Source organism: Mercenaria mercenaria, chromosome 3, assembly GCF_021730395.1.
Source record: "Mercenaria mercenaria strain notata chromosome 3, MADL_Memer_1, whole genome shotgun sequence".
In the NCBI taxonomy this organism is placed as follows: domain Eukaryota; kingdom Metazoa; phylum Mollusca; class Bivalvia; order Venerida; family Veneridae; genus Mercenaria; species Mercenaria mercenaria.
The window spans coordinates 3,692,345-3,715,369 of record NC_069363.1 but is presented as its reverse complement, the minus strand read 5'-3'; the positions used below and the strand labels follow the sequence as shown (position 1 = coordinate 3,715,369).

Below are 23,025 nucleotides of genomic sequence, written 5' to 3'. Positions count from 1 at the left end.
TCAGTCTAGCAAAAAATCAAGCACACCACCATATCTTTTATATTTGCTGAATTTCCTAAGTACAGTCAAACTCGCTTTACACGAACTCTTCGGGACCTGAGAAATATGTTCTTATCAAACGAAATTCGCAGTAACGAATGTATGACTCCCAGATAATTTGCCCGAGCAAGTTTGGCAGTATCAACGGTATCGCTGGTGAATAGCTTCCGATAAATGAAAATACAGTAGTGAATAGATGTTCATTGGTAGTTTTAAACTGATTAAGTTAAATATTTATTTAGATTACAATGAAATAACTCAACAAAAGTCATACTTAAACACGTAAAACACATAAAAATGTATGAAAAATAAATTTTAATGTGCAAATGTATTTAAACTTTATTAACCATCAAGTGTTTAAAGCATACATAGATACATAGAAATACAATAACCTGTATACGTCGATGCATTTTTACAACAGGTAGGCCTACTTTACACATGGCATATCAAACTTTTACTTGAAGAAACTGGTAAATTTTGGCTGAATTTTACTATTATTTAATTCTTGAATGCCAAATTCCTCGAGTTCTGAACAGTATTTGAATAATTTTTCATTTGACCCTTTATCTTCCAGAAACTTCCTAATGTTATCTACTGATAAAAAAAAATCAGACACAGACACAGGTTTTTCAGGAAATGTCAAATTTCTCTGCGATTCTAGCTTTTCTTAAAATCACAGCATCAACAGCATTTATTATCTCAATTTTATCCAAAGCAATAATATTATTGCTTTTCTTTTTATGCCAGACTTAGGCATAGCCATTTTGGATACATAAACTACACTACATGGCCGTTATACGTACAATGAAAATATATTTTCATGGACAGGTGTACAAATGAAAGTGATTATCGCTCAACTGCTAAAGACATTATTATTGTACAATTAATTTGATCTGTCAAAACTTGTTCCCAGCTTTCATTATATTCTGTTCACATGTTTTGACAGGTCAACTAAATAGTCCAATACTTGGACTCGACTGTAATAAATAAAATAACTGCAAACTTAGTGTTAATCTTTTTATTATTAGCCCACCATCATCAGATGGTGGGCTATTCAAATCACTCTGCATCTGTGGTCGGTCCGTCATTCCGTCCTTCCGGCCGTTAACAATTTCTCGTTATCGCATCTCCTCAGAAACTACCAGGGGGATTTTGACCAAACTTTGTCAGAATGATGTATTGGTACCCTAGTTGTGTCCCCCTGAAAATCAGACTGGTTTAACAATTTTTAGTTCGACTATACGAAGAATAAGTAGAGCTATCCTACTCACCATGTCGTCGGTGTCGGCGTCACACCCTGGTTAAGTTTTTCGTACCAGTCCACATTTTGACAAAGTCTTTTGAGATAAAGCTTTGAAACTTTCAACACTTGTTTACCATTACCATGTCCAGTTATAGGCAAGAGTACATAACTCTGTCAAGCATTTTGACTGAATTATGGCCCCTTTTGACTTAGAAATCTTGGTTAAGTTTTTCGTACCAGTTCATATTTTGACAAAGTCTTTTGAGATAAAGCTTTGAAACTTTCACCACTTGTTTATCATCACCATGTCCAGTTGTAGGCAAGAGTACATAACTCCATCAAGCATTTTGGTTGAATTATTGCCCCTTTTTGACTTAGAATTCTTGGTTAAGTTTTTCAATCCAGTCTACATTTTGACAAAGTCTTTTGAGATAAAGCTTTGAAACTTTCAACACTTGTTTACCATCACCAGGTCCATTTGTAGGCGAGAGTACATAACTCCATCAAGAATTTTGGCTGAATTATGGCCCCTTCTGACTTAGAAATCTTGGTTAAGTTTTTCGTACCAGTTTATATTTTTTGTAAAGTGTTTGACAAATGGCTTTGAAACTTTTATATCTTGTTCAGTATTATAGTCTCTATCAATAGGCAAGAGTACGTAACTCTCTCGTCTTTTTTGGCTGAATTATGGCCCTTTTTGAACTTGGAAATTGGTTCTGTTTTGGTATATGTCCATGTTTTGTCAAGACTATAAGATTATTTTGACATATGGCTTTTAAACTTTAAACATATGTTTATCATTATGATTTCCATCTGTAGGCAAGAGTACATAACTCTGACAACTATTTTGGCTGAATTATGGCCCTTTTTTCGACTTCAAAATTTTTGTCAAAACTATTTGAAATGTGGCTTTGAAACTTTTAACACTAGTATATCAACATGATTTCCATCTGTAGGCAAGTGTACATAACTCTGTCAACTATTTTGACTGAATTATGACCCTTTTTGGACTTGGAAATTAGTTAAATTTTTCATACAAGTCCATATTTTGCCTAATATATAACTTAATAACATATTTGCCATCATGGTCACACATTGCCATTTAGTGCAAGACTAATCGAAATCCATAAATACAGGAACATTTTTTGCTAAATCCATTTTTTTCTTTTGTCTGAAAATCTATGGAAATATTTTGACCCCATTCTTCAATCAATTCTTGGAATAGTCGAGCGCGCTGTCATCCGACAGCTCTTGTTTAGTGAGTTATGGCCCTTTGTTAATTTCTATAATTTACATAGATTTATATAGGGAAAAACTTTGAAAATCTTCTTGTCCAAAACCACAGAGCCTAAGGGCTTTGATATTTGGTATGTAGCATCATCTAGTGGTCCTCTACCAAGATGATTCAAATTATTTCCCTTGGGTCTAATATGGCCCCGCCCCAGGGGTCACATGGTTTATATAGACTTATATAGAGAAAAACTTTGAAAAACCTCTTGTTCAAAACCACAGGGCCTAGGGCTTTGATATTTTGTATGTGACATCATCTAGTGGTCTTCTACTAAGATTTTTCAAATTATCCCCCTAGGGTCAAATATGGCCAACCCGGGGGGTCACATGGTTTATATAGACTTATATAGGGAAAAACTTTGAAAAACCTCTTGTCCAAACCACAAAACCTAGGGCTTTGGCATTTGTAATGTAGCATCATCTCGTGGTTCTCTACCAAGTTTGTTCAAATTATCCCCCTAGGTTCAGATATGGCCCCGCCCTGGGGGGTCACATGGTGTGTAAAGTGTTTGACAAATGGCTTTGAAACTTTTATATCTTGTTCAGTATTATAGTCTCTATCAATAGGCAAGAGTACGTAACTCTCTCGTCTTTTTTGGCTGAATTATGGCCCTTTTTGAACTTGGAAATTGGTTCTGTTTTGGTATATGTCCATGTTTTGTTAAGACTATAAGATTATTTTGACATATGGCTTTTAAACTTTAAACATACGTTTATCATTATGATTTCCATCTGTAGGCAAGAGTACATAACTCTGACAACTATTTCAGCTGAATTATGGCCCTTTTTTCGACTTCAAAATTTTTGTCAAAACTATTTGAAATGTGGCTTTGAAACTTTTAACACTAGTATATCAACATGATTTCCATCTGTAGGCAAGTGTACATAACTCTGTCAACTATTTTGACTGAATTATGACCCTTTTTGGACTTGGAAATTAGTTAAATTTTTCATACAAGTCCATATTTTGCCTAATATATAACTTAATAACATATTTGCCATCATGGTCACACATTGCCATTTAGTGCAAGACTAATCGAAATCCATCAATACAGGAACATTTTTTGCTAAATCCATTTTTTTCTTTTGTCTGAAAATCTATGGAAATATTTTGACCCCATTCTTCAATCAATTCTTCGAATAGTCGAGCGCGCTGTCATCCGACAGCTCTTGTTTAGTGAGTTATGGCCCTTTGTTAATTTCTATAATTTACATAGATTTATATAGGGAAAAACTTTGAAAATCTTCTTGTCCAAAACCACAGAGCCTAGGGCTTTGATATTTGGTATGTAGCATCATCTAGTGGTCCTCCACCAAGATGATTCAAATTATTTCCCTGGGGTCTAATATGGCCCCGCCCCAGGGGTCACATGGTTTATATAGACTTATATAGAGAAAAACTTTGAAAAACCTCTTGTTCAAAACCACAGGGCCTAGGGCTTTGATATTTTGTATGTGACATCATCTAGTGGTCTTCTACTAATATTTTTCAAATTATCCCCCTAGGGTCAAATATGGCCCCACCCCGGGGGTCACATGGTTTATATAGACTTATATAGGGAAAAACTTTGAAAAACCTCTTGTCCAAACCACAAAGCCTAGGGCTTTGGAATTTGTAATGTAGCATCATCTCGGGGTTCTCTACCAAGTTTGTTCAAATTATCCCCCTAGGTTCAGATATGGCCCCGCCCTGGGGGGTCACATGGTTCATATAGACTTATATAGCGAAGAGCTTGTCAATAACCTACAACATTCAAATTTGGACCACATGTATGGTTTTGAGTGGCAAGATGAACCTTGACCCGAGTTGACCTTGATTTTGACCTAGTGACCTACTTTCACATTTCTGTAGCTACAGCCTTCAAATTTGGACCATAGCGTAGTTTTGTGAACTGAAAAAAACTTTGACCTTGACATTGACCTAGTGACCTACTTTCACATTTTTGAAGGTGCAGGCTTCAAATTTGGACCACATGCATAGTTTTGTGTTCCGAAATGAAATTTGACCTTGATTTTGACCTAGTGACCTACTTTCACATTTCTCAAGCTACAGCCTTCAAATTTGGACCACATGCATAGTTTTGTGCACCGAAACAAACTTTGACCTTTACATTGACCTAGTGACCTACTTTCACATTTTTGAAGGTACAGGCTTCAAATTTGGACCACATGCATAGTTCTATGTTCCAAAATAAAATTTGACCTTGATTTTGACCTAGTGACCTACTTTCACATTTCTCGTGCTACAGCCTTCAAATTTGGACCACTTGCATAGTTTTGTGTACTGAAATGAACTTTGACCTTAAGATTGACCTGGTGACCTACTTTCACATTTCTGTAGCTACAGGCTTCAAATTTAGACCACATGTGTAGGATTGTGTACCGAAACAAACTTTGACCTTGACATTGACCTAGTGACCTACTTTCACATTATTGAAGGTACAGGCTTTAAATTTGGACCACATGCATAGATTTATGTTCTGAAGTGTAATTTGACCTTGATTTTGACCTAGTGACCTACTTTAACATATCTCGAGCTACAGCCTTCAAATTTGGACCACTTGCATAGTTTTGTGTACCAAAATAAACTTTGACCTAAAGATTGACCTAGTGACCTACTTTCAAATTTCTCAAACTACAGCTTCAAACTTGATGCACATGCATAGTTTTGTGTACAAAGAATTTTGTCCTTGAAATTGATCTAGTGACCTACTTCCAGATTTCTCAAGCTACAGCTTTCGAATTTGGACCACAATAATGCACAGTGTTGTGTACGGAAATGAAATTTGACCTTGAGCTAGTCAGTAAGTCTTGAAATTTGGAACACTCAAAAATGGCACATTGGTGGGCGCCAAGATCACTCTGTGATCTCTTGTGTATTTATCGATTACAGGTGATAATCACTTTGAATAAATATCAGCACTGCACAGATTCAAACTGTTAAAAAATCAAGCGTAGCAAGGGCGAAATGGCCGCCTACCTCTAAATTTAGTTCGTATCAAAAAATGGAAACTTATAACATTTTAGCTCATTGGGACTTTCAAAATGTGTTCGTATCTCCCAAAAATTCGTATGAAGTGAGTTCGCTTTTACCGAAATAATTTTAAAAAGAAAATAGAAGGACTCGGCAGGGAAATCCGGATTTTGTTCATTGATATAGCCGAAAATTTGTATCAAGCGAGTTCGTATTAAGTGGACTCGACTGTATTTCTGAAGTTTTGAAAAATCAGAGTTTAATCAGATTCTACATTGTACAAATAAATTTGATCCGAACGTGCAGAACTACCTTAATCTTGATGATCTGATTTACGTTGTGCAAGTTCCTTAACTATATTTATACCCCCACAAAACGAATTTTGAGGGGGAGGGGGGTATATAGGAGTGAGCTTGGAGGTCGGTCGGTCGGTTGGACAGACGGTCAGGCATTCGGTCCGTTGGTTTTGATGGTTTCTGGATGATAACTCATGAAAGGCTTGACTGATTTAAATAATTTTTGGTACACAGTTGTAACATCAGAAAATACAGGTCAAGTTCGAATTTAGGGTCAGTAGGTCAAAGGTCAAGGTCACAGTGACCCTGAACAGTTAAACGGTTTCCGGATGATAAATTGAGAATGCTTGGACCTAGGATCATAAATTTTGGTACACAGGTGTAACATCATGAAATGCAGGTCAAGTTCGACTTTGAGGTCTGTAGGTCAAAGGTCTAGGTCACAGTGACTCAGAACAGTTAAATGGTTTCCGGATGATAACTTGAGAATGCTTGGGCCTAGGATCATAAATTTTGTTACACAGTTGTAACATCAGAAAATACAGGTCAAGCTCGAATTTAGGGTCAGTAGGTCAAAGGTCAAGGTCACAGTGACTCGGAACAGTTGAATGGTTTCCGGATGATAACTTGAGATTGCTTGGGCCAAGGATCATAAATTGTGGTACACAGGTGTAACATCATGAAATACAGGTCAAGTTCTACTTTGAGTTCAGTAGGTCAAAGGTCAAGGTCACAGTGACTCGGAACAGTTAAATGGTTTCCGGATGATAACTTGAGAACGCTTGGGCCTATAATCATGAAAATTGATAGGGAGGTTGGTTATGACCAGCAGATGACCCCTAATGATTTTGAGGTTAGTAGCTCACAGGTCAAGGTCACAGTGACCCACAACATTTAAACAGTTTTTGGACAATAACTTCAGAACGTTTGGGACTAGGATCAGGAAACTTAATCGGGAGGTTGGTAATGTCAAGCAGATGACCCGTATTAATTTTGAGTTCCAAAGGTCAGAGGTCATTTAAACCTTTTTACTGACAATAACTTGAGAACGCTTGGACCGAGGATCATGAAACTTCATAGGGAGGTTGATCATGACTAGCAGATGACCTCTATTGATTTTGAGGTCAGTAGGTCAAAGGTCAAGCAAGTTCGGCTTTGACATTGGCTTAGTTCTGTGACAAGGCCATATTGTGGGGGTATAATTCGTCACTCCTGTGACAACTCTAGTTTTGGTTGAGATTAGTGTTTGATATGATATTATGAATAATCTTGTTCCAGGGAAAGATTGATTATGAATGCTCTTGTTACAGGGTAAGATTAATGTTTGATATGAAATTAAAAATAATCTTGTTCCAGGGCAAGATTGATGTTCAGCTGGATGAGTATGAGGTGGAGATGGCCTGTTTGCCTCTCGGTAAAAATCATGTAGGGACAGCATATATAGCTGCAGCCAAGTTTTAGTCTACAAAGGACCAGCTGTATCAGACTATGCAAATCATTACACATGTTACTGTAGTTTTCACATATTTACACAATAGCAACATAATTGCAACTTAACAAATTATTTTTACTCTCCTTGTAAAAAGAGATTAATCCTTTATATAGGGGTTTGTTATATAGCAAGTTAGGATTTGGGCATTATTTATAGAAACTTTCAGTATGTAGGTGTATGGATATATTTTACTCCAAAATTCCTTCAGTTTCTTTAAAGGCACTGACCTCCAGATATTGGCTAAAAATGATCTCTTTTTTTAGCCCACCATCATCAGATGGTGGGCTATTAAAATCACTCTGCGTCCGTGGTCCGTCCGTCCGTCATTCCGTCCGTCCGTCCGTTAACAATTTCTCGTTATCGCATCTCCTCAGAAACTACTGGGGGGATTTTGACCAAACTTTGTCAGAATGATGTGTTGGTACCCTAGTTGTGTCCCCCTGAAAATCAGACTGGTTCAACAATTTATGAGTGAGTTATGGCCCTTTGTTTATTTCTATATTTTACATAGATTTATATAGGGAAAAACTTTGAAAACCTTCTTGTCCAAAACCACAGAGCCTAGGGTTTTTATATTTGGTTTGAAGCATCATCTAGTGGTCTTCTACCAAGATGATTCAAATTATACCCCTAGGGTCAAATATGGCCCCGCCCTGGGGGTCATATGGTTTACATAGACTTATATAAGGAAAAACTTTGAAAATCTTCTTGTCCAAACCAAAAAGCCTAAGGCTTTGATACTTGTAATGTAGCATCATCTAGTGGTTCTCTACCAAGTTTGTTCAAATTATCCCCCTAGGGTCAAAAATGGCCCCGCCCCGGGGGTCACATGGTTCATATAGACATATATAGGGAAAAGCTTTTAAAATGTTCTTGCCAATAACTACAACATTCAAATTTGGACCACGTATATTTTTGAGGGGCAAGATGAACCTTGACATGAGTTGACCTCGATTTTGACCTAGTGACCTACTTTCACATTTCTGTAGCTACAGCCTTTAAATTTGGACCACATGTATATTTTTGAGTGGCAAGATGAACCTTGACATGAGTTGAACTTGATTTTGACCTAGTGACCTACTTTCACATTTCTGTAGCTAAAACCGTCAAATTTGGACCACATGCATAGTTTTGTGCACTGGAAAAAACTTTTACCTTGATTTTGACCTAGTGACCTACTTTCACATTTTTGAAGGTACAGGCATCAAATTTGGACCATATGCATAGTTCAGTGTTTCAAAATGAAATTTGACATTGATTTTGACCTAGTTACCTACTTTTACATTTCTCAAGCTACAGCCTTCAAATTTGGACCACATGCAAAGGTTTGTGTACCGAAAAAAACTTTGACCTTCACGTTGACCTAGTGACCTGCTTTCACATTTTTGAAGGTACAGGCTTCAAATTTGGACCACATGCATAGTTTTGTATTCCGAAATAAAATTTGACCTTGATTTTGACCTAGTGACCTACTTTTACATTTCTCAAGCTACAGCCTTCAAATTTGGACCACTTGCATAGTTTTGTGTACCGAAATGAACTTTGACCTTTACATTGACCTAGTGACCTACTTTCACAATTTTAAGGTACAGGCTTTAAACTTGGACCACATGCATAGTTTTGTATTCCAAAATAAAATTTGACCTTGATTTTGACCTAGTGACCTACTTTTACATTTCTCAAGCTTTACCCTTCAAATTTGGACCACATGCATAATTTTATGTACCGAAATGAACTTTGACCTTTACATTGACCTAGTGACCTACTTTCACATTTTTGAAGGTACAGGCTTCAAATTTGGACCACATGCATAGTTTTGTATTCCGAAATAGAATTTGACCTTGATTTTGACCTAGTGACCTACTTTTACATTTCTCAAGCTACAGCCTTCAAATTTGGACCACTTGCATAGTTTTGTGTATCGAAATGATCTTTGACCTTAAGATTGACCTAGTGACCTACTTTCACATTTCTGTAGCTACAGGCTTCAAATTTAGACCACATGCATAGGATTGTGTACCGAAACAAACTTTGACCTTGACATTGACCTAGTGATCTACTTTCACATTTCTCAAGCTACAGCTTTCGAGTTTGGACCATATGCACAGTGTTGTGTACGGAAATGAAATTTGACCTTGAGGTAGTCAGTAAGTCTTGAAATTTGGAACACCCAAAAATGGCACATTGGTGGGCGCCAAGATCACTCTGTGATCTCTTGTTTTAAATTAAAGTTTGGTCATACTATGAACATTAGAATACGAGTTTTTATTTCTAACTATCTTAAAAATGCCAAATCAAGAAAAATCATGGCAATAAAAACTTCCCTTGTCGTTACCAATACCGCCACAGAGGAGTATGTATTTCATGTCGTTAAGTATAGATATTTATAATTTAGGCAGTTTACCTCAAGTAAAGCTTTACAAATGCTTTTTGATTTTCATTGTAAAAATTAGTAAAAACAACTACATGTAATTCTCATGTGTTTCCATAACATATAGTCTGTCAGTAATTAAGTTTCAAAGCATTCATTAATTTCCCGATACCTTATTCTTTTTTGTTGAGGTATGATCTGGAGGTCAGTGCCTTTAAAGAGAATGTATTACTATAGTTTTCTCTTACCTGGAATATGAAAATTTTGTGTATGCCCCTGCTGACTTTATTAGCAGGTTCCTTCTTTTAAAGATTAGTTACAAAAAATTTTGAACATCCCTCTCTATTTGATAACTCAAAATGTGGAACAGTATTAGAAACAACTAGCCGACAATTTGCACTTTTAGTGTTACTCTTCACATTAGAAACCATAAAACAGCATATTTTGAATGACCAGGCAAAGACAGTATTACTGTTGTGGTATGCCTTACAAAATTGCAGGAATTATAATTGTGCCAATTCGCAGGTTGTATATTTTTCAAAGTGAAATATTTGTATACTGGAATATGTTTCATAGAAAGGTTGTAAGACTTTTTATCTTTCATCAGGTTTATATGAACATGCATTTGCATACTCTGTTTTACATGACATTTTCCTTGCCTTTAGTCAAATCTTGCTCAGTAAAAAAATATTTTTCATGTTGTAAACTTAGTAAATAGTTATAGGTATATATTAGGCTGTGGAATCTTATATTTTTCAGTTTTACGTCAGTGACACTTGTTTTTCATTTCTTGCCTTTTCACATTTTTGCATTTACATTTCTGTTAAAATGTGTAAATACTGTTTTTAGTGAATTTACACCTGGTGTGTTGGCAATTTTTTATGATATTTGAAAACTATTTTATACTTGAATTTGTGTAAACTTAAGGAAGTGAATCTGGTAATTTCTGTTCAATTACGTATTCTTGTTTGCTATATATGTATTCTTAAGCAGCACATGGCCTTTGTATTAGCTGAAAAATGTGAAAATTACATTATGAAGAAAACGTAATGAAAAAGAAATTTCCAATTGTTATTGTTGGTCCACTACCTTAAAAAACTACATGGTGAAGAGTACATGAGTGTGGCAGATTACTTTGAACTGTCAAAATTAAATCAAATGCAAACAAAGAAGAATGAAATGCTGTTATTCCATGCATTTTGAATTTAAAGTGGTGCTACATAACATTTTACCTCCTAGAATCTCATAATGCTCTAACTTTTTGCAAACTATATGTTTATGTTCTTATCAGTAGTATATTCAATTTTTTGTTTATATCGGCTTATATGTAGTTCTTTATAAACATGTTGGTGCCTTTGGTTTGAACCCAAGGTAAATTTTATTGCATTATTATATCTTTGTTATTGATTTATACTTGCAGAAAGGAGTTTGGGAATGAAAACAAGCCAGTTTAATTTTTATATTTTCTTACCTTGGAATATGCCAGTGAAAGTCGAAAGACAGGCTTCATTTCAAATGGGTTGATGCAACTGTGTCTCAGATATGCTTTTACAGCCTGAAGGGGAAAAAAGCTATTTAACAAGTTATCATGTGATAAATTTACCTGTAAATGTATCTTGAAATTATCAAAAAACAAGTTTGAAAACCAGTCTCAAAAGTCTAGCATCTGATTCGCTATTTCTAAGAACAACTTTGAAATTGACCAATGACAAGGCTGCATTCAAAGACTGGTATCCAATCTTAGTTTTATAAATTTGTACCATTTTCTGGGGTAGATCCTGTTCGCTAAATATCATTCAACACTAGTGGTAATGAAAGAATACATGACACCTACAACTACTATATTCATGGGGTTTTCACAAGATGATTACCAGGTCCCACTATTAAAATTTTACTTAACACTGAGAATAAATCTAGATTTATATATTTTTTAGAACGTGTAGAGTTTCTCTTTTCAAAACAAAACAAAACAAAACCTACTAAACTTAGGGTTGCATTATTAATGACATGGGGAAAGGTCAGTCATATGATTTGTTTTCGATGAATGAACATTTTTAACATTTTTTTCTGTAGCTTGTTGCGTCTTCCTAAACTGTTAAATGTTTAAAATGCACCATTAAACATGCAATATTTTCTTTTTAATTCTGTGCAATAAAACAACTGTTAAACTTTGTTTTGTAGTATTGAGAATTTATTCAGTATGTTTTCCAGTGAAAAACTATATTGAAAGCACTTCTTCTTTTTCAATAGTTTGTTTCAAAAGAGGTACTATATTACTTACATTGGCTATCGTGAAATTACTCCAGTTCGATAAAACTAGAGTTTTGAGACCATTCCCAGAAATGCTGCTTTGTTATTGGACAATTTCAACATTGAACTCAGTAACAGCCAATCAGGTGCTAGAATTGCGAGACAGGTCTCTCAACTGTAGATTTATGATCTAGGACTTGTGTCTTCTTATTGTCAACCTACATTAGCTGTTGATTAGCTGTTGCAAATATTATGTTTAAAATTTTACCTTGTTACATAGTGTTCTTCACCTTGTTATAAGTGTTCTATTTTTAGCTCACCTGTCACAAAGTGACAAGGTGAGCTTTTGTGATCGCGCGGTGTCCGTCGTCCGTCGTCCGTGCGTCCGTCCGTAAACTTTTTGCTTGTGACCACTCTAGAGGTCACATTTTTCATGGGATCTTTATGAAAGTTGGTCAGAATGTTCATCTTGATGATATCTAGGTCAAGTTCGAAACTGGGTCACGTGCCTTCAAAAACTAGGTCAGTAGGTCTAAAAATAGAAAAACCTTGTGACCTCTCTAGAGGCCATATATTTGACAAGATCGTCATGAAAATTGGTCAGAATGTTCACCTTGATGATATCTAGGTCAAGTTCGAAACTGGGTCACGTGCCGTCAAAAACTAGGTCAGTAGGTCTAAAAATAGAAAAACCTTGTGACCTCTCTAGAGGCCATATATTTCACAAGATCTTCATGAAAATTCGTCAGAACGTTCATCTTGATGATATCTAGGTCAAGTTCGAAACTGGGTCACGTGCCTTCAAAAACTAGATCAGTAGGTCAAATAATAGAAAAACCTTGTGACCTCTCTAAAGGCCACATTTTTCATGGGATCTGTATGAAAGTTGATCTGAATGTTCATCTTGATGATATCTAGGTCTAGTTCGAAACTGGGTCACGTGCAGTCAAAAACTAGGTCAGTAGGTCTAAAAATAGAAAAACCTTGTGACCTCTCTAGAGGCCATATATTTCATGAGATCTTCATGAAAATTGGTCAGAATGTTTACCATGATGATATCTAGGTCAAGTTCGAAATTGGGTCACATGCCCTCAAAAACTAGGTCAGTAGGTCAAATAATAGAAAAACCTTGTGACCTCTCTAGAGGCCATATTTTTCATGGGATCTGTATGAAAGTTGGTCTGAATGTTCATCTTTATGATATCTAGGTCTTTTTCGAAAGTGGGTCACGTGCCGTCAAAAACTAGGTCAGTAGGTCAAATAATAGAAAAACCTTGTGACCTCTCTAAAGGCCATATTTTTCATGGGATCTGTATGAAAGTTGGTCTGAATGTTCATCTTGATGATATCTAGGTCAAGTTCGAAACAGGGTCATGTGCAATCAAAAACTAGGTTAGTAGGTCTAAAAATAGAAAAACCTTGTGACCTCTCTAGAGGCCATACTTGTGAATGGATCTCCATAAAAATTGGTCAGAATGTTCACCTTGATGATATCTAGGTCAAGTTTGAAACTGGGTCACGTGCCTTAAAAAGCTAGGTCAGTAGGTCAAATAATAAAAAAACCTTGTGACCTCTCTAGAGGCCATACTTTTCATGGGATCTGTATGAAAGTTGGTCTGAATGTTCATCTTGATGATATCTAGGTCAAGTTTGAAACTGGGTCAACTGCGGTCAAAAACTAGGTCAGTAGGTCTAAAATTAGAAAAATCTTTTGACCTCTCTAGAGGCCATATTTTTCAATGAATCTTCATGAAAATTGATCTGAATGTTCACCTTGATGATATATAGGTCAATTTCGAAACTGGGTCACGTGCGATCAAAAACTAGGCCAGTAGGTATAAAAATAGAAAAACCTTGTGACCTCTCTAGAGGCCATATTTGTCATGAGATCTTCATGAAAATTAGTGAGAATGTTCACCTTGATGATATCTAGGTAAAATTCAAAACAGGGTCACGTACCTTTGAAAACTAGGTCAATAGGTCAAATAATAGAAAAACCTTGTGACCTCTCTAAGAGACCATATTTTTCAATGGATCTTCTTGAAAATTGGTCAGAATTTTTATCTTGATAATATCTAGGTCAGGTTCAAAACTGGGTCACATGAGCTCAGAAACTAGGTCACTATGTCAAATAATAGAAAAAACGACTTCATACTCAAAACTGGGTCATGTGGGAAGAGGTGAGCGATTCAGGACCATCATGGTCCTCTTGTTTTTGTTATTCCGTTTTTTAACTGTACCTTTAACGGAAGTTGTAAGATTTATACTGTATTTCAGAAATTATATGCTATATTAGTTATGTAATTTTGGGTATTTAAAATGTAGTTCATTTTATATTTTTCTTCATTCATGGAATATTGGTTGTATTTTTTATTTCCCACTTGACGGGTAATTGTAGGGGAATGTTTTATATAATGATTTTAACTTTATGCTCTTTCTTCCCAACTTAAGTGCCTGAGTGTTTCGAAAATGAATGTAAGACCTTACCAGATTGGATCTGTGTCTAATATTTTTGGGGTAGAAGGCTTTCTTCTCTTCCTTTTTTTTTTTTTGTTTAACTTTGCACAGACACAATTATAGGTCATCACTCATAAATTATGGTGACTTTCCAGCTGCGATGGTGGATGAAGACCCCCAGATGCCCCTCTGTGCATTATTTCATCACAGGCGGGCGGGCATGTGGGTAGAACCACTGACCATCCATAAGCCAGCTGGATGGCTTCCTCACATGAAGAATTTAATGCCCAGAGTGAGGCTCAAACCCACATCAGTGAGGGGCAAGTGTTTGGAAGGCTTTCAGCTGATTGGAAGAAAAAAAGTTGAAGAAGTTAAAAACTTGATTGATGACATATAAAACAAAATCAAAATGACTTTTCTTGTTTATTACTGAATTACTACATTAAGGTCCGGGTATTTCCGCTGAATAAAAACTAACAGGTTACAACTGATTATATAGCATAAAAATTATATTGTGAGAACTTGAATGAATTTATCGTGGTGGTAAAGTTATCAGAAAGTCACAAAAATTTGGTTTTAGTTTACTAAACACTTTGTATTTTTTCCTTTGAAAATTGATAGGGACACTAAACATAGATCCAATTTGATATGGTTAAAGGGAGCTCATCAGCTTAATCAGTTTTATATATGTAAGGCACTTTACAATCTGCTCTTTTCATTACTGCCAAATCAGATTTGTCAACAGTATATTATATTCAGTCTTTTTTTAATTACAATACTTAAAGTGCAGAATGTTACTAAATAAAGGTTGACTTTCCAAAGTTTCTTTAATCCTTATGCTAGATATTTCCTGTGGTAAACTTTCTTGCCAGGTTATCAACATTTTATACTAATTGATTATTAATATTATATTATACCAAGGTTGAGGTAAATAATCTATTATTTGTAGTATTTTCAGTGTTCATTTTTTTGTTACTGTATGTATTTTAGAATAAAATTTTGTATGCACCTTGGTGAACTTTTTTGTGATTTACATACTGGTGAACATATGCTTCATTTTAAGGGATACAAATTTTCACGAGAATACTGTAGGTTCCTTCAATGCAAGTTTTTTAGTCCATTCAATTTTATCCTCCATCTATCAGCTATACAAACGCATGCTTATTTTGCTAGGAAGACAATAGATAACAGTAAATCTCTTTCTTTTAGCTCACCTGTCACAAAGTGACAAGGTGAGCTTTTGTGATCGCGCGGTGTCCGTCGTCCGTCGTCCGTCCGTGCGTCCGTGCGTCCGTGCGTCCGTAAACTTTTGCTTGTGACCACTCTAGAGGTCACATTTTTCATGGGATCTTTATGAAAATTGGTCAGAATGTTCATCTTGATGATATCTAGGTCAAGTTCGAAACTGGGTCACGTGCCATCAAAAACTAGGTCAGTAGGTCTAAAAATAGAAAAACCTTGTGACCTCTCTAGAGGCCATATATTTCACAAGATCTTCATGAAAATTGGTCAGAATGTTCACCTTGATGATATCTAGGTCAAGTTCGAAACTGGGTCACGTGGGGGCAAAAACTAGGTCAGTAGGTCTAAAAATAGAAAAACCTTGTGACCTCTCTAGAGGCCATATTTTTCATGAGATCTTCATGAATATTGGTCAGAATGTTTACCTTGATGATATCTAGGTCAAGTTCGAAACTGGGTCACGTAGGGTCAAAAACTAGGTCATTAGGTCTAAAAATAGAAAAACCTTGTGACCTCTCTAGAGGCCATATTTCTCAATGCATCTTCATGAAAATTGGTCAGAATGTTCATCTTGATGATATCTAGGTCAAGTTCGAAACTGGGTCACGTGGGGTTAAAAACTAGGTCAGTAGGTCTAAAAATAGAAAAACCTTGTGACCTCTCTAGAGGCCATATTTTCATGAGATTTCATGAATATTGGTCAGAATGTTTATCTTGATGATATCTAGGTCAAGTTCGAAACTGGGTCACGTAGGGTCCAAAAACTAGGTCATTAGGTCTAAAAATAGAAAAACCTTGTGACCTCTCTAGAGGCCATATTTCTCAATGCATCGTCATGAAAATTGGTCAGAATGTTCATCTTGATGATATCTAGGTCAAGTTCGAAACTGGGTCACGTGGGGTTAAAAACTAGGGCAGTAGATACTAAAAATAGAAAAACCTTGTGACCTCTCTAGAGGCCATATTTTTCATGAGATCTTCATGAATATTGGTCAGAATGTTCACCTTGATGATATCTAGGTCAAGTTCGAAACTGGGTCATGTGGGATCAAAAACTAGGTCAGTAGATCTAAAAATAGAAAAACCTTGTGACCTCTCTAGTGGCCATATTTCTCAATGGATCTTCATGAAAATTGGTCAGAATGTTCACCTTGATGATATCTAGGTCAAGTTCGAAATGGGTCATGTGCGGTAAAAACTAGGTCAGTAGGTCTAAAAATAGGAAAACCTTGTGACCTCTCTAGAGGCGATATTTTTCAATGGATCTTCATGAAAATTGGTCAGAATGTTTACCTGAATATATCTAGGTCAAGTTCGAAACTGGGTCACGTGGGGTTAAAAACTAGGTCAGTAGATCTAAAAATAGAAAAAACCTTGTGACCTCTCTAGAGGCCATATTTTTCATGAGATCTTCATGAATATTGGTCAGAATGTTCATCTTGATGATATCTAGGTCAGATTCGAAACTGGGTCACGTGGGGTCAAAAACTAGGTCAGTAGGTCTAAAAATAGAAAAAACCTTGTGACCTCTCTAGAGGCCATATTTATCAATGGATCTTCATGAAAATTGGTGAGAATGTTTCAGCTTGATGATATCTAGGTCAGGTTCATAACTGGGTCATGTGCGGTCAAAAACTAGGTCAGTAGGTCGAAAAATAGAAAAACCTTGTGACCCCTCTAGAGGCCATATTTTTCACGATATCTTCATGAAAATTGGTGAGAATGTTCACCTTGATGATATCTAGGTCAAGTTTAAAAGTGGGTCACGTGCCTTCAAAAACTAGGTCATTAGGTCAAATAATAGAAGAACCTTGTGACCTCTCTAGAGGCCATATTTTTCAATGGATCTTCATGAAAATTGGTCAGAATTTTTTATCTTGATGATATCTAGGTCACATGTGCTCAAAAACTAGGTCACTATGTCAAATAATAGAAATAACGATGTCATACTCAGTTGAACACTGGGTCATGTGGAGATAGGTGAGCGATTCAGGACCATCATGGTCCTCTTGTATAGAGTTTAATTTGCTAAGCTTTCTTTTATATGACCTAAAGAACAATAAGAGAACAAAAGGGTAGCCCTACACAGGTAACAGTTGATCCTGCAGAAATATGTGTCCAGTATTTGAAAGAACCTTTGTATGGAGAGAATGGACCAGAAGATATTATGTACATCCTTTTATTTTCTTGTTACATTAAAAATTGGTTGCTATGGAAACAAAAATTAATATTTAGAAAGATAGATCTTGAGGAAATGTGGAATGTCAGCTACTTTTAAGAATGATAGAATGCTAGATATTGATTTTTTCGAGTAACAAAATGAATAGAGTTACTATTATCTGTTGTCTTCCTAGCCACATGAGTACCCATTTGTAAGAATGAACAGACAGACAGTTCTCTACAAATGGTTATATTGCCAACTATTATTTCATCCAGTCTGTTGCACATAATACATTTATCTGGTGTTACCAATCAGGTCAAAGGTATACTTTTACTGCACACATATTTCAAAATATACATTCAAGTATAAAATATATACCTGTGGTTTTGTTACTGTAAAATCACTTAATTTTGTGGGCATAGAATTTCGTGGTTTTGGTCAAAACGGCAATTTCTTGGGGATATGAATTTGTGGATTTTAACTTTTGAATATAAAATGGATGGAATTTTTACTTGTTCGTTAGGATTAAATTTCATGGATTGACTCGACCAGGAAAATTAGTCCCCCAGTTTTTGACCTGACATACCCAGATTCGAATTTGACCTAAACGTCATCAAGTTTAACACTCTAAGTTTCATGAAGATACATTCATAAATGTGGCCTCTAGAGTGTTAACAAGCTTTTCCTTTGATATGACCTAGTGACCTAGTTTTTGACCCCACCTGACCTAGATTTAAACTTGACCTAAAGATCATCAAGAATAACATTCTGACCAAGTTTCATTAAGATATGGTCATACATGTGGCCTCTAAAGTGTTAACTAGCTTTTCCTTTCATTTAACCTGGTGACCTAGTTTTTGACCCGACAGGACCCAGATTCAAACTTATCCTAAAGATCATCAAGATTAACATTCTGACTAAGTTTCATGAAGATACAGTCATAAATATGGCCTCTAGAGTGTTAACAAGCTTTTCATTTGATTTGACCTGGTGACCTAGTTTTTGATCCCACCTAACCCAGATTTGAACTTTTGCTATAGATCATCAAGATAAACATTCTGACCAAGTTTCATTGAGATACTATCATAAATGTGGCCTCTACAGTGCAAATTAGCTTTTCCTTTGATTTGACCGGGTGACCTAGTTTTTGATCCTACATGACTCAGATTCAAACTGGACCTTAAGATCACCAATATGAACATTCTGACAAAGTTTCATGAAGATACAGTCATAAATGCGGCATCTACAGTGTTAACTAGCTTTTCCTTGATTTGACTTGGTGACCTAGTTCTTGACCCCAGATTACCCAATATCAAACTCGTCCAAGACTTTATTGAGGATAACATTCTGATCAAGTTTCATTAAGATTGGGCCAAAATTGTGACCTCTAGAGTGTTAACAAGCTTTTCCTTTGATTTGACCTGGTGACCTAGTTTTTGACCCCAGATGATCCAATATAAAACTCGTCCAAAGATTTTATTGAGAGTAACCTGACCAATTTTCATTAAGACGGGCCCAAAAAAAATGTGACCTCTAGATGTTAACAGTCAAAATTGTTGACGAGGACGGACAGGGGGCGATCACAAAAAGCTCACCTTTGAGCACTTCGCTTAGGTGAGCTAAAAGTTACTAAAAAAACATTTTTAGAAATTTTAAAAAGGGGAAATAATTAAAAAAAAAATTATTGTAAGTGAACAAAAAAGGCCTCCAAAATAAAAACGAGAGCACTGAATGCAATGAAAATCAAGCAAATTGAACAAAAAAAAAGTCTTTATGACCTTTGCACCTAAGGTGACCTTGCCCTTGAAGGACCATCCAAACATCGTCCGCACGTCGTTTCAATGAGTGAACAGGGCAGGTTTCTTTGAAACCCTTAAAAGGGTTCAAGAGTTACAGGGGGAAAGGGGAAATTGCAAACCCAACGACAGACAGACGCCCCGGGGCGAAACAAATACGTCCCTTCGGGGTTTAAAAAAAGGGAATCGATATTTTAGGTGATACAATTTTGGTGCAAGTTTGGTTAAAATAAAACAAAAAATAAAGCTGCATTGGCAGAAAGGTCAAAATAGCAATTTTTGCCCTTTCAGGGGCCATAACTCTTGAACCCTTTATGGGATCTGGATTTTTCAAAAAAGGAACCCAAGATCTTTGGTGCCCAAAATTTTTGGAAATTTGGTTAAAATCAGTCATAAATGAAGATGCATTGTACAGACAAGGTCAAAATAGCTAATTTTGGCCCTTTGGGGGCCAAAACCTGAAACCCATTATGGATACCCGGTTCAAAAAGGGGAACTGAGATCTTATGTTGACACAAGTTTTATGCAAGTTTTATTAAAATTTAATGAAAAAAAGAAGCTGTATTGTGCAGACAAAGTTCAAAATAGCCAATTCTGGCCTTTCAGGGGCCCCAACTCTGAAACCCTAATGGAATTGCCCCGTTCAAAAAGGAACCAAGTTTCATGGTGATACAAATTGTGGTTTAAATTTGGTAAAAACAAACATAAATAAAGCTGCTATTTTGCGACAAAGGGCAAAATAGGATTTTGGCCCTTTTAGGGGCCATAACTCGGAACCCAAAGGGATTGGCCTTCAAAAAGGAACCAAGACTTAGGTATACAATTGTAATAAATTTGGTTAAAAAAATCTAAATGAACCTCAAGGAGCAAAAAAAGGCCAAAAAGGCCCTAGGTCGTCACCTGAGAAAACACACCCCAACGTATAAACATGTTTCCTGTGCTGAGACATCTAATTTCCCTTAAGACGGACCAAAAAACGGTGGCCCCCTTTAGTGTAAACAAGCATTTTCTTGACCTAGTGACCTGTTTTTTTTCCCCACTGACCCCGATTTTAAATTTCCAAAATTTTATGAAAAAAAACATTAAAATTTTTTGGGGAAAATTAGAGCAAAAAAATGGCCCCAGAGTGTATACAAGCATTTTTTTGACCTATGACCCGATTTTTTACCCCCCATGACCCAATTTGAACTTGCCAAAATTTTGAAAACAAACATTACAAATTTTCGGGGAAAATTAGAGCAAAAAAAAAGGGTCTGAGTGAATAAAGCTTTTCCCCTTTGCCCAAAAATTTTCCCCCTTTAAAACACCAAACTTTCTGACCAAGTTTTTTTGTGTGTGTGGGGTTCGGTTTAAGTCTTTTTTAAAAATTTTTCATATATAAATGATGGGGTCTATTAGCAGTAAACCCTATGCCCAACTTAAAAAGTGCTGCCTCACGAAAATATCACGCCTTAGACAGGGGAAGATACCCCATCCATCACATTTTACTGACACCGGGCTGACCAGCCTAGCACTAACCTCTTAATACTGGCACCAAGCCAGGAAGCCACTAGTACCATTTTTCACGTCTTTGGTACGACGCGCCTGTGGATCAAACCCACGACCTCCCGCACTCGAAGCGGACGCTCTACCACTAGGCTAGTTACAACTGTGGTCTCTAGAGTACGTGTTCACAAGCTGTTCCTTTGATTTGACCCACCCACATGACCCAGATTGGATCTTGCCCTAGAGGTCATCAAGACAAACATTCTGATCAAGTTTCATAAAGACTGAGTCACAATTGTGGCCTCTAGTGTTAACAAGCTTTTACTTTGATTTAAGCTAGTGACCTAGTTTTGGACCCCACATGACCCAGTTCCAAAATGACCTACAGGTCATCAAGTCATCAAGACAAACATTCTGACCAATTCACATGAGTTTCAAACTTAAATTGTGGTCTCTAGTGATAACAAGAATTCCTTTTGATCTAGCCTACTGACCTAGTTTTTGACCCAACATGACCAAGTCTCGACATTGACCTAGAGATCATCAGGACAAACATTCTGACCAAGTTTCATAAAGATTGAGTCACAACTGTGGCCCCTAGAGTGTTTGCAAGCGTTTTCTTTTATTTGACAGGGTGACCTAGTTTTTGACCCCACATGACCCAGATTCAAACTTGCCCCAGAGATCATACTAGAGACAACCATTCTGACCAAGTTTCATAAAGACTGAGTTACAACTGTGGCCTTTGGTGCCTTTGCATGTTTTATTTTCGAAAAATGCTTCAAAATAAGAGCTGCTTTTGCAACAGTTGTCATATTTTTCTTAAATGCAGACATTTTATAAACAATTTATTTAGATTGCACTAGAAAATGTTGTAAGAAATGACAGAAATGTCCAAAAATCATGGTCGCGAAAATGGGTGACAAATATGGAAAGCGAAAGTAAGCACTAAATTCTTGATAAAATACCTGTTTATAATTTCATTTCTTTTATCATACATATTCAATACTTATAATTTCTGCTTTTTTAAAGCCGAATGATAATAAATTAGCTACAGACCATAGCGGCTGACCGGCTTATATAATCGTATCAAGCGCACAAAATAATGATTTTAATTTCAGTAATAAATTAAGATAACACAAGTTTTATTTTAAGTCAGCAAAACATGTAACAATACAACATAAGCTGTAGGCTACACCGCTAATTAACAAGTGGTATATTCACGATAATAGGCTGCTCTTCACATTGTTTATCAATATACTTTTACACATTGATCAATAAACATCTTTGATAATGACGGCCATTATTGTACAAACAGCGAAATTACGTGTCAGTTGGCGCGTGATTGACATCTGTTCTGTCAGAAGCTAATTAGTATAAGATGCTCTGCCTACTGCCATACTTCCGCTTGTAGCAGAGAACAATATTGAAATTCACCGGGCCTTGATTGACAACTTTGAATTCGAGATGCTTCAAAATAAATTCCGCGAGTCAAGCTGATGCACGGGGCATTTTCTGTGCAGGTCAAATACGAGTTTTTCTCGATTTTCGTGGGCCAAAACAAGGAACCTCAAGTCTACCGAACGCCTTGTGCAATTGGTTCCCATCGTCATATATAGTGAGCGTTGAATGCCGAGACACACTGTCTGTGACGTAACAGCTGTATTTAGTGTAATCACCTTCTTGACTAGTTGCCTACATCGTTGCTGTACGTCAAACTATTAAGGATGCAATAATTTTTGAGTTAAGTGAATCTAATATTACTAAAACATAAAAATCGGAGATTTTTTTCACCACAAGACTCGGGTAGGTGGGGGAAATTGATTTTTTGGGGAAAAATTTTCTGAGGGGAAGGTGCCGACTATCGGCGTCACTTTCTTAGTAAAACAAGGCAGTCTGAAAGACAGCTAAATCCCCTGCCACTGTTAT

General features: G+C 36.3%; 1 protein-coding gene across 3 annotated transcripts in view; it reads left to right on the top strand.

Moving 5' to 3' along the window:
- The window catches only part of LOC123525564 (poly(U)-specific endoribonuclease-B-like), a 97,565-nt gene that overhangs the window by 28,268 nt on the left and 46,272 nt on the right, over positions 1-23,025 (top strand). The window contains exon 7 of one of the 3 annotated variants that reach the window (XR_008370078.1): positions 11,126-14,135. Coding sequence is in view for 1 of the 3 variants with exons in the window: in XM_045304705.2 (XP_045160640.1) it covers positions 7,199-7,303 (105 nt within the window). In the remaining 2 variants the exon portion in view is untranslated. Of the gene's footprint in view, positions 1-7,198; positions 15,425-23,025 lie in introns of those variants that run through there. The other 2 variants (XR_008370077.1, XM_045304705.2) reach the window with 2 other exon arrangements.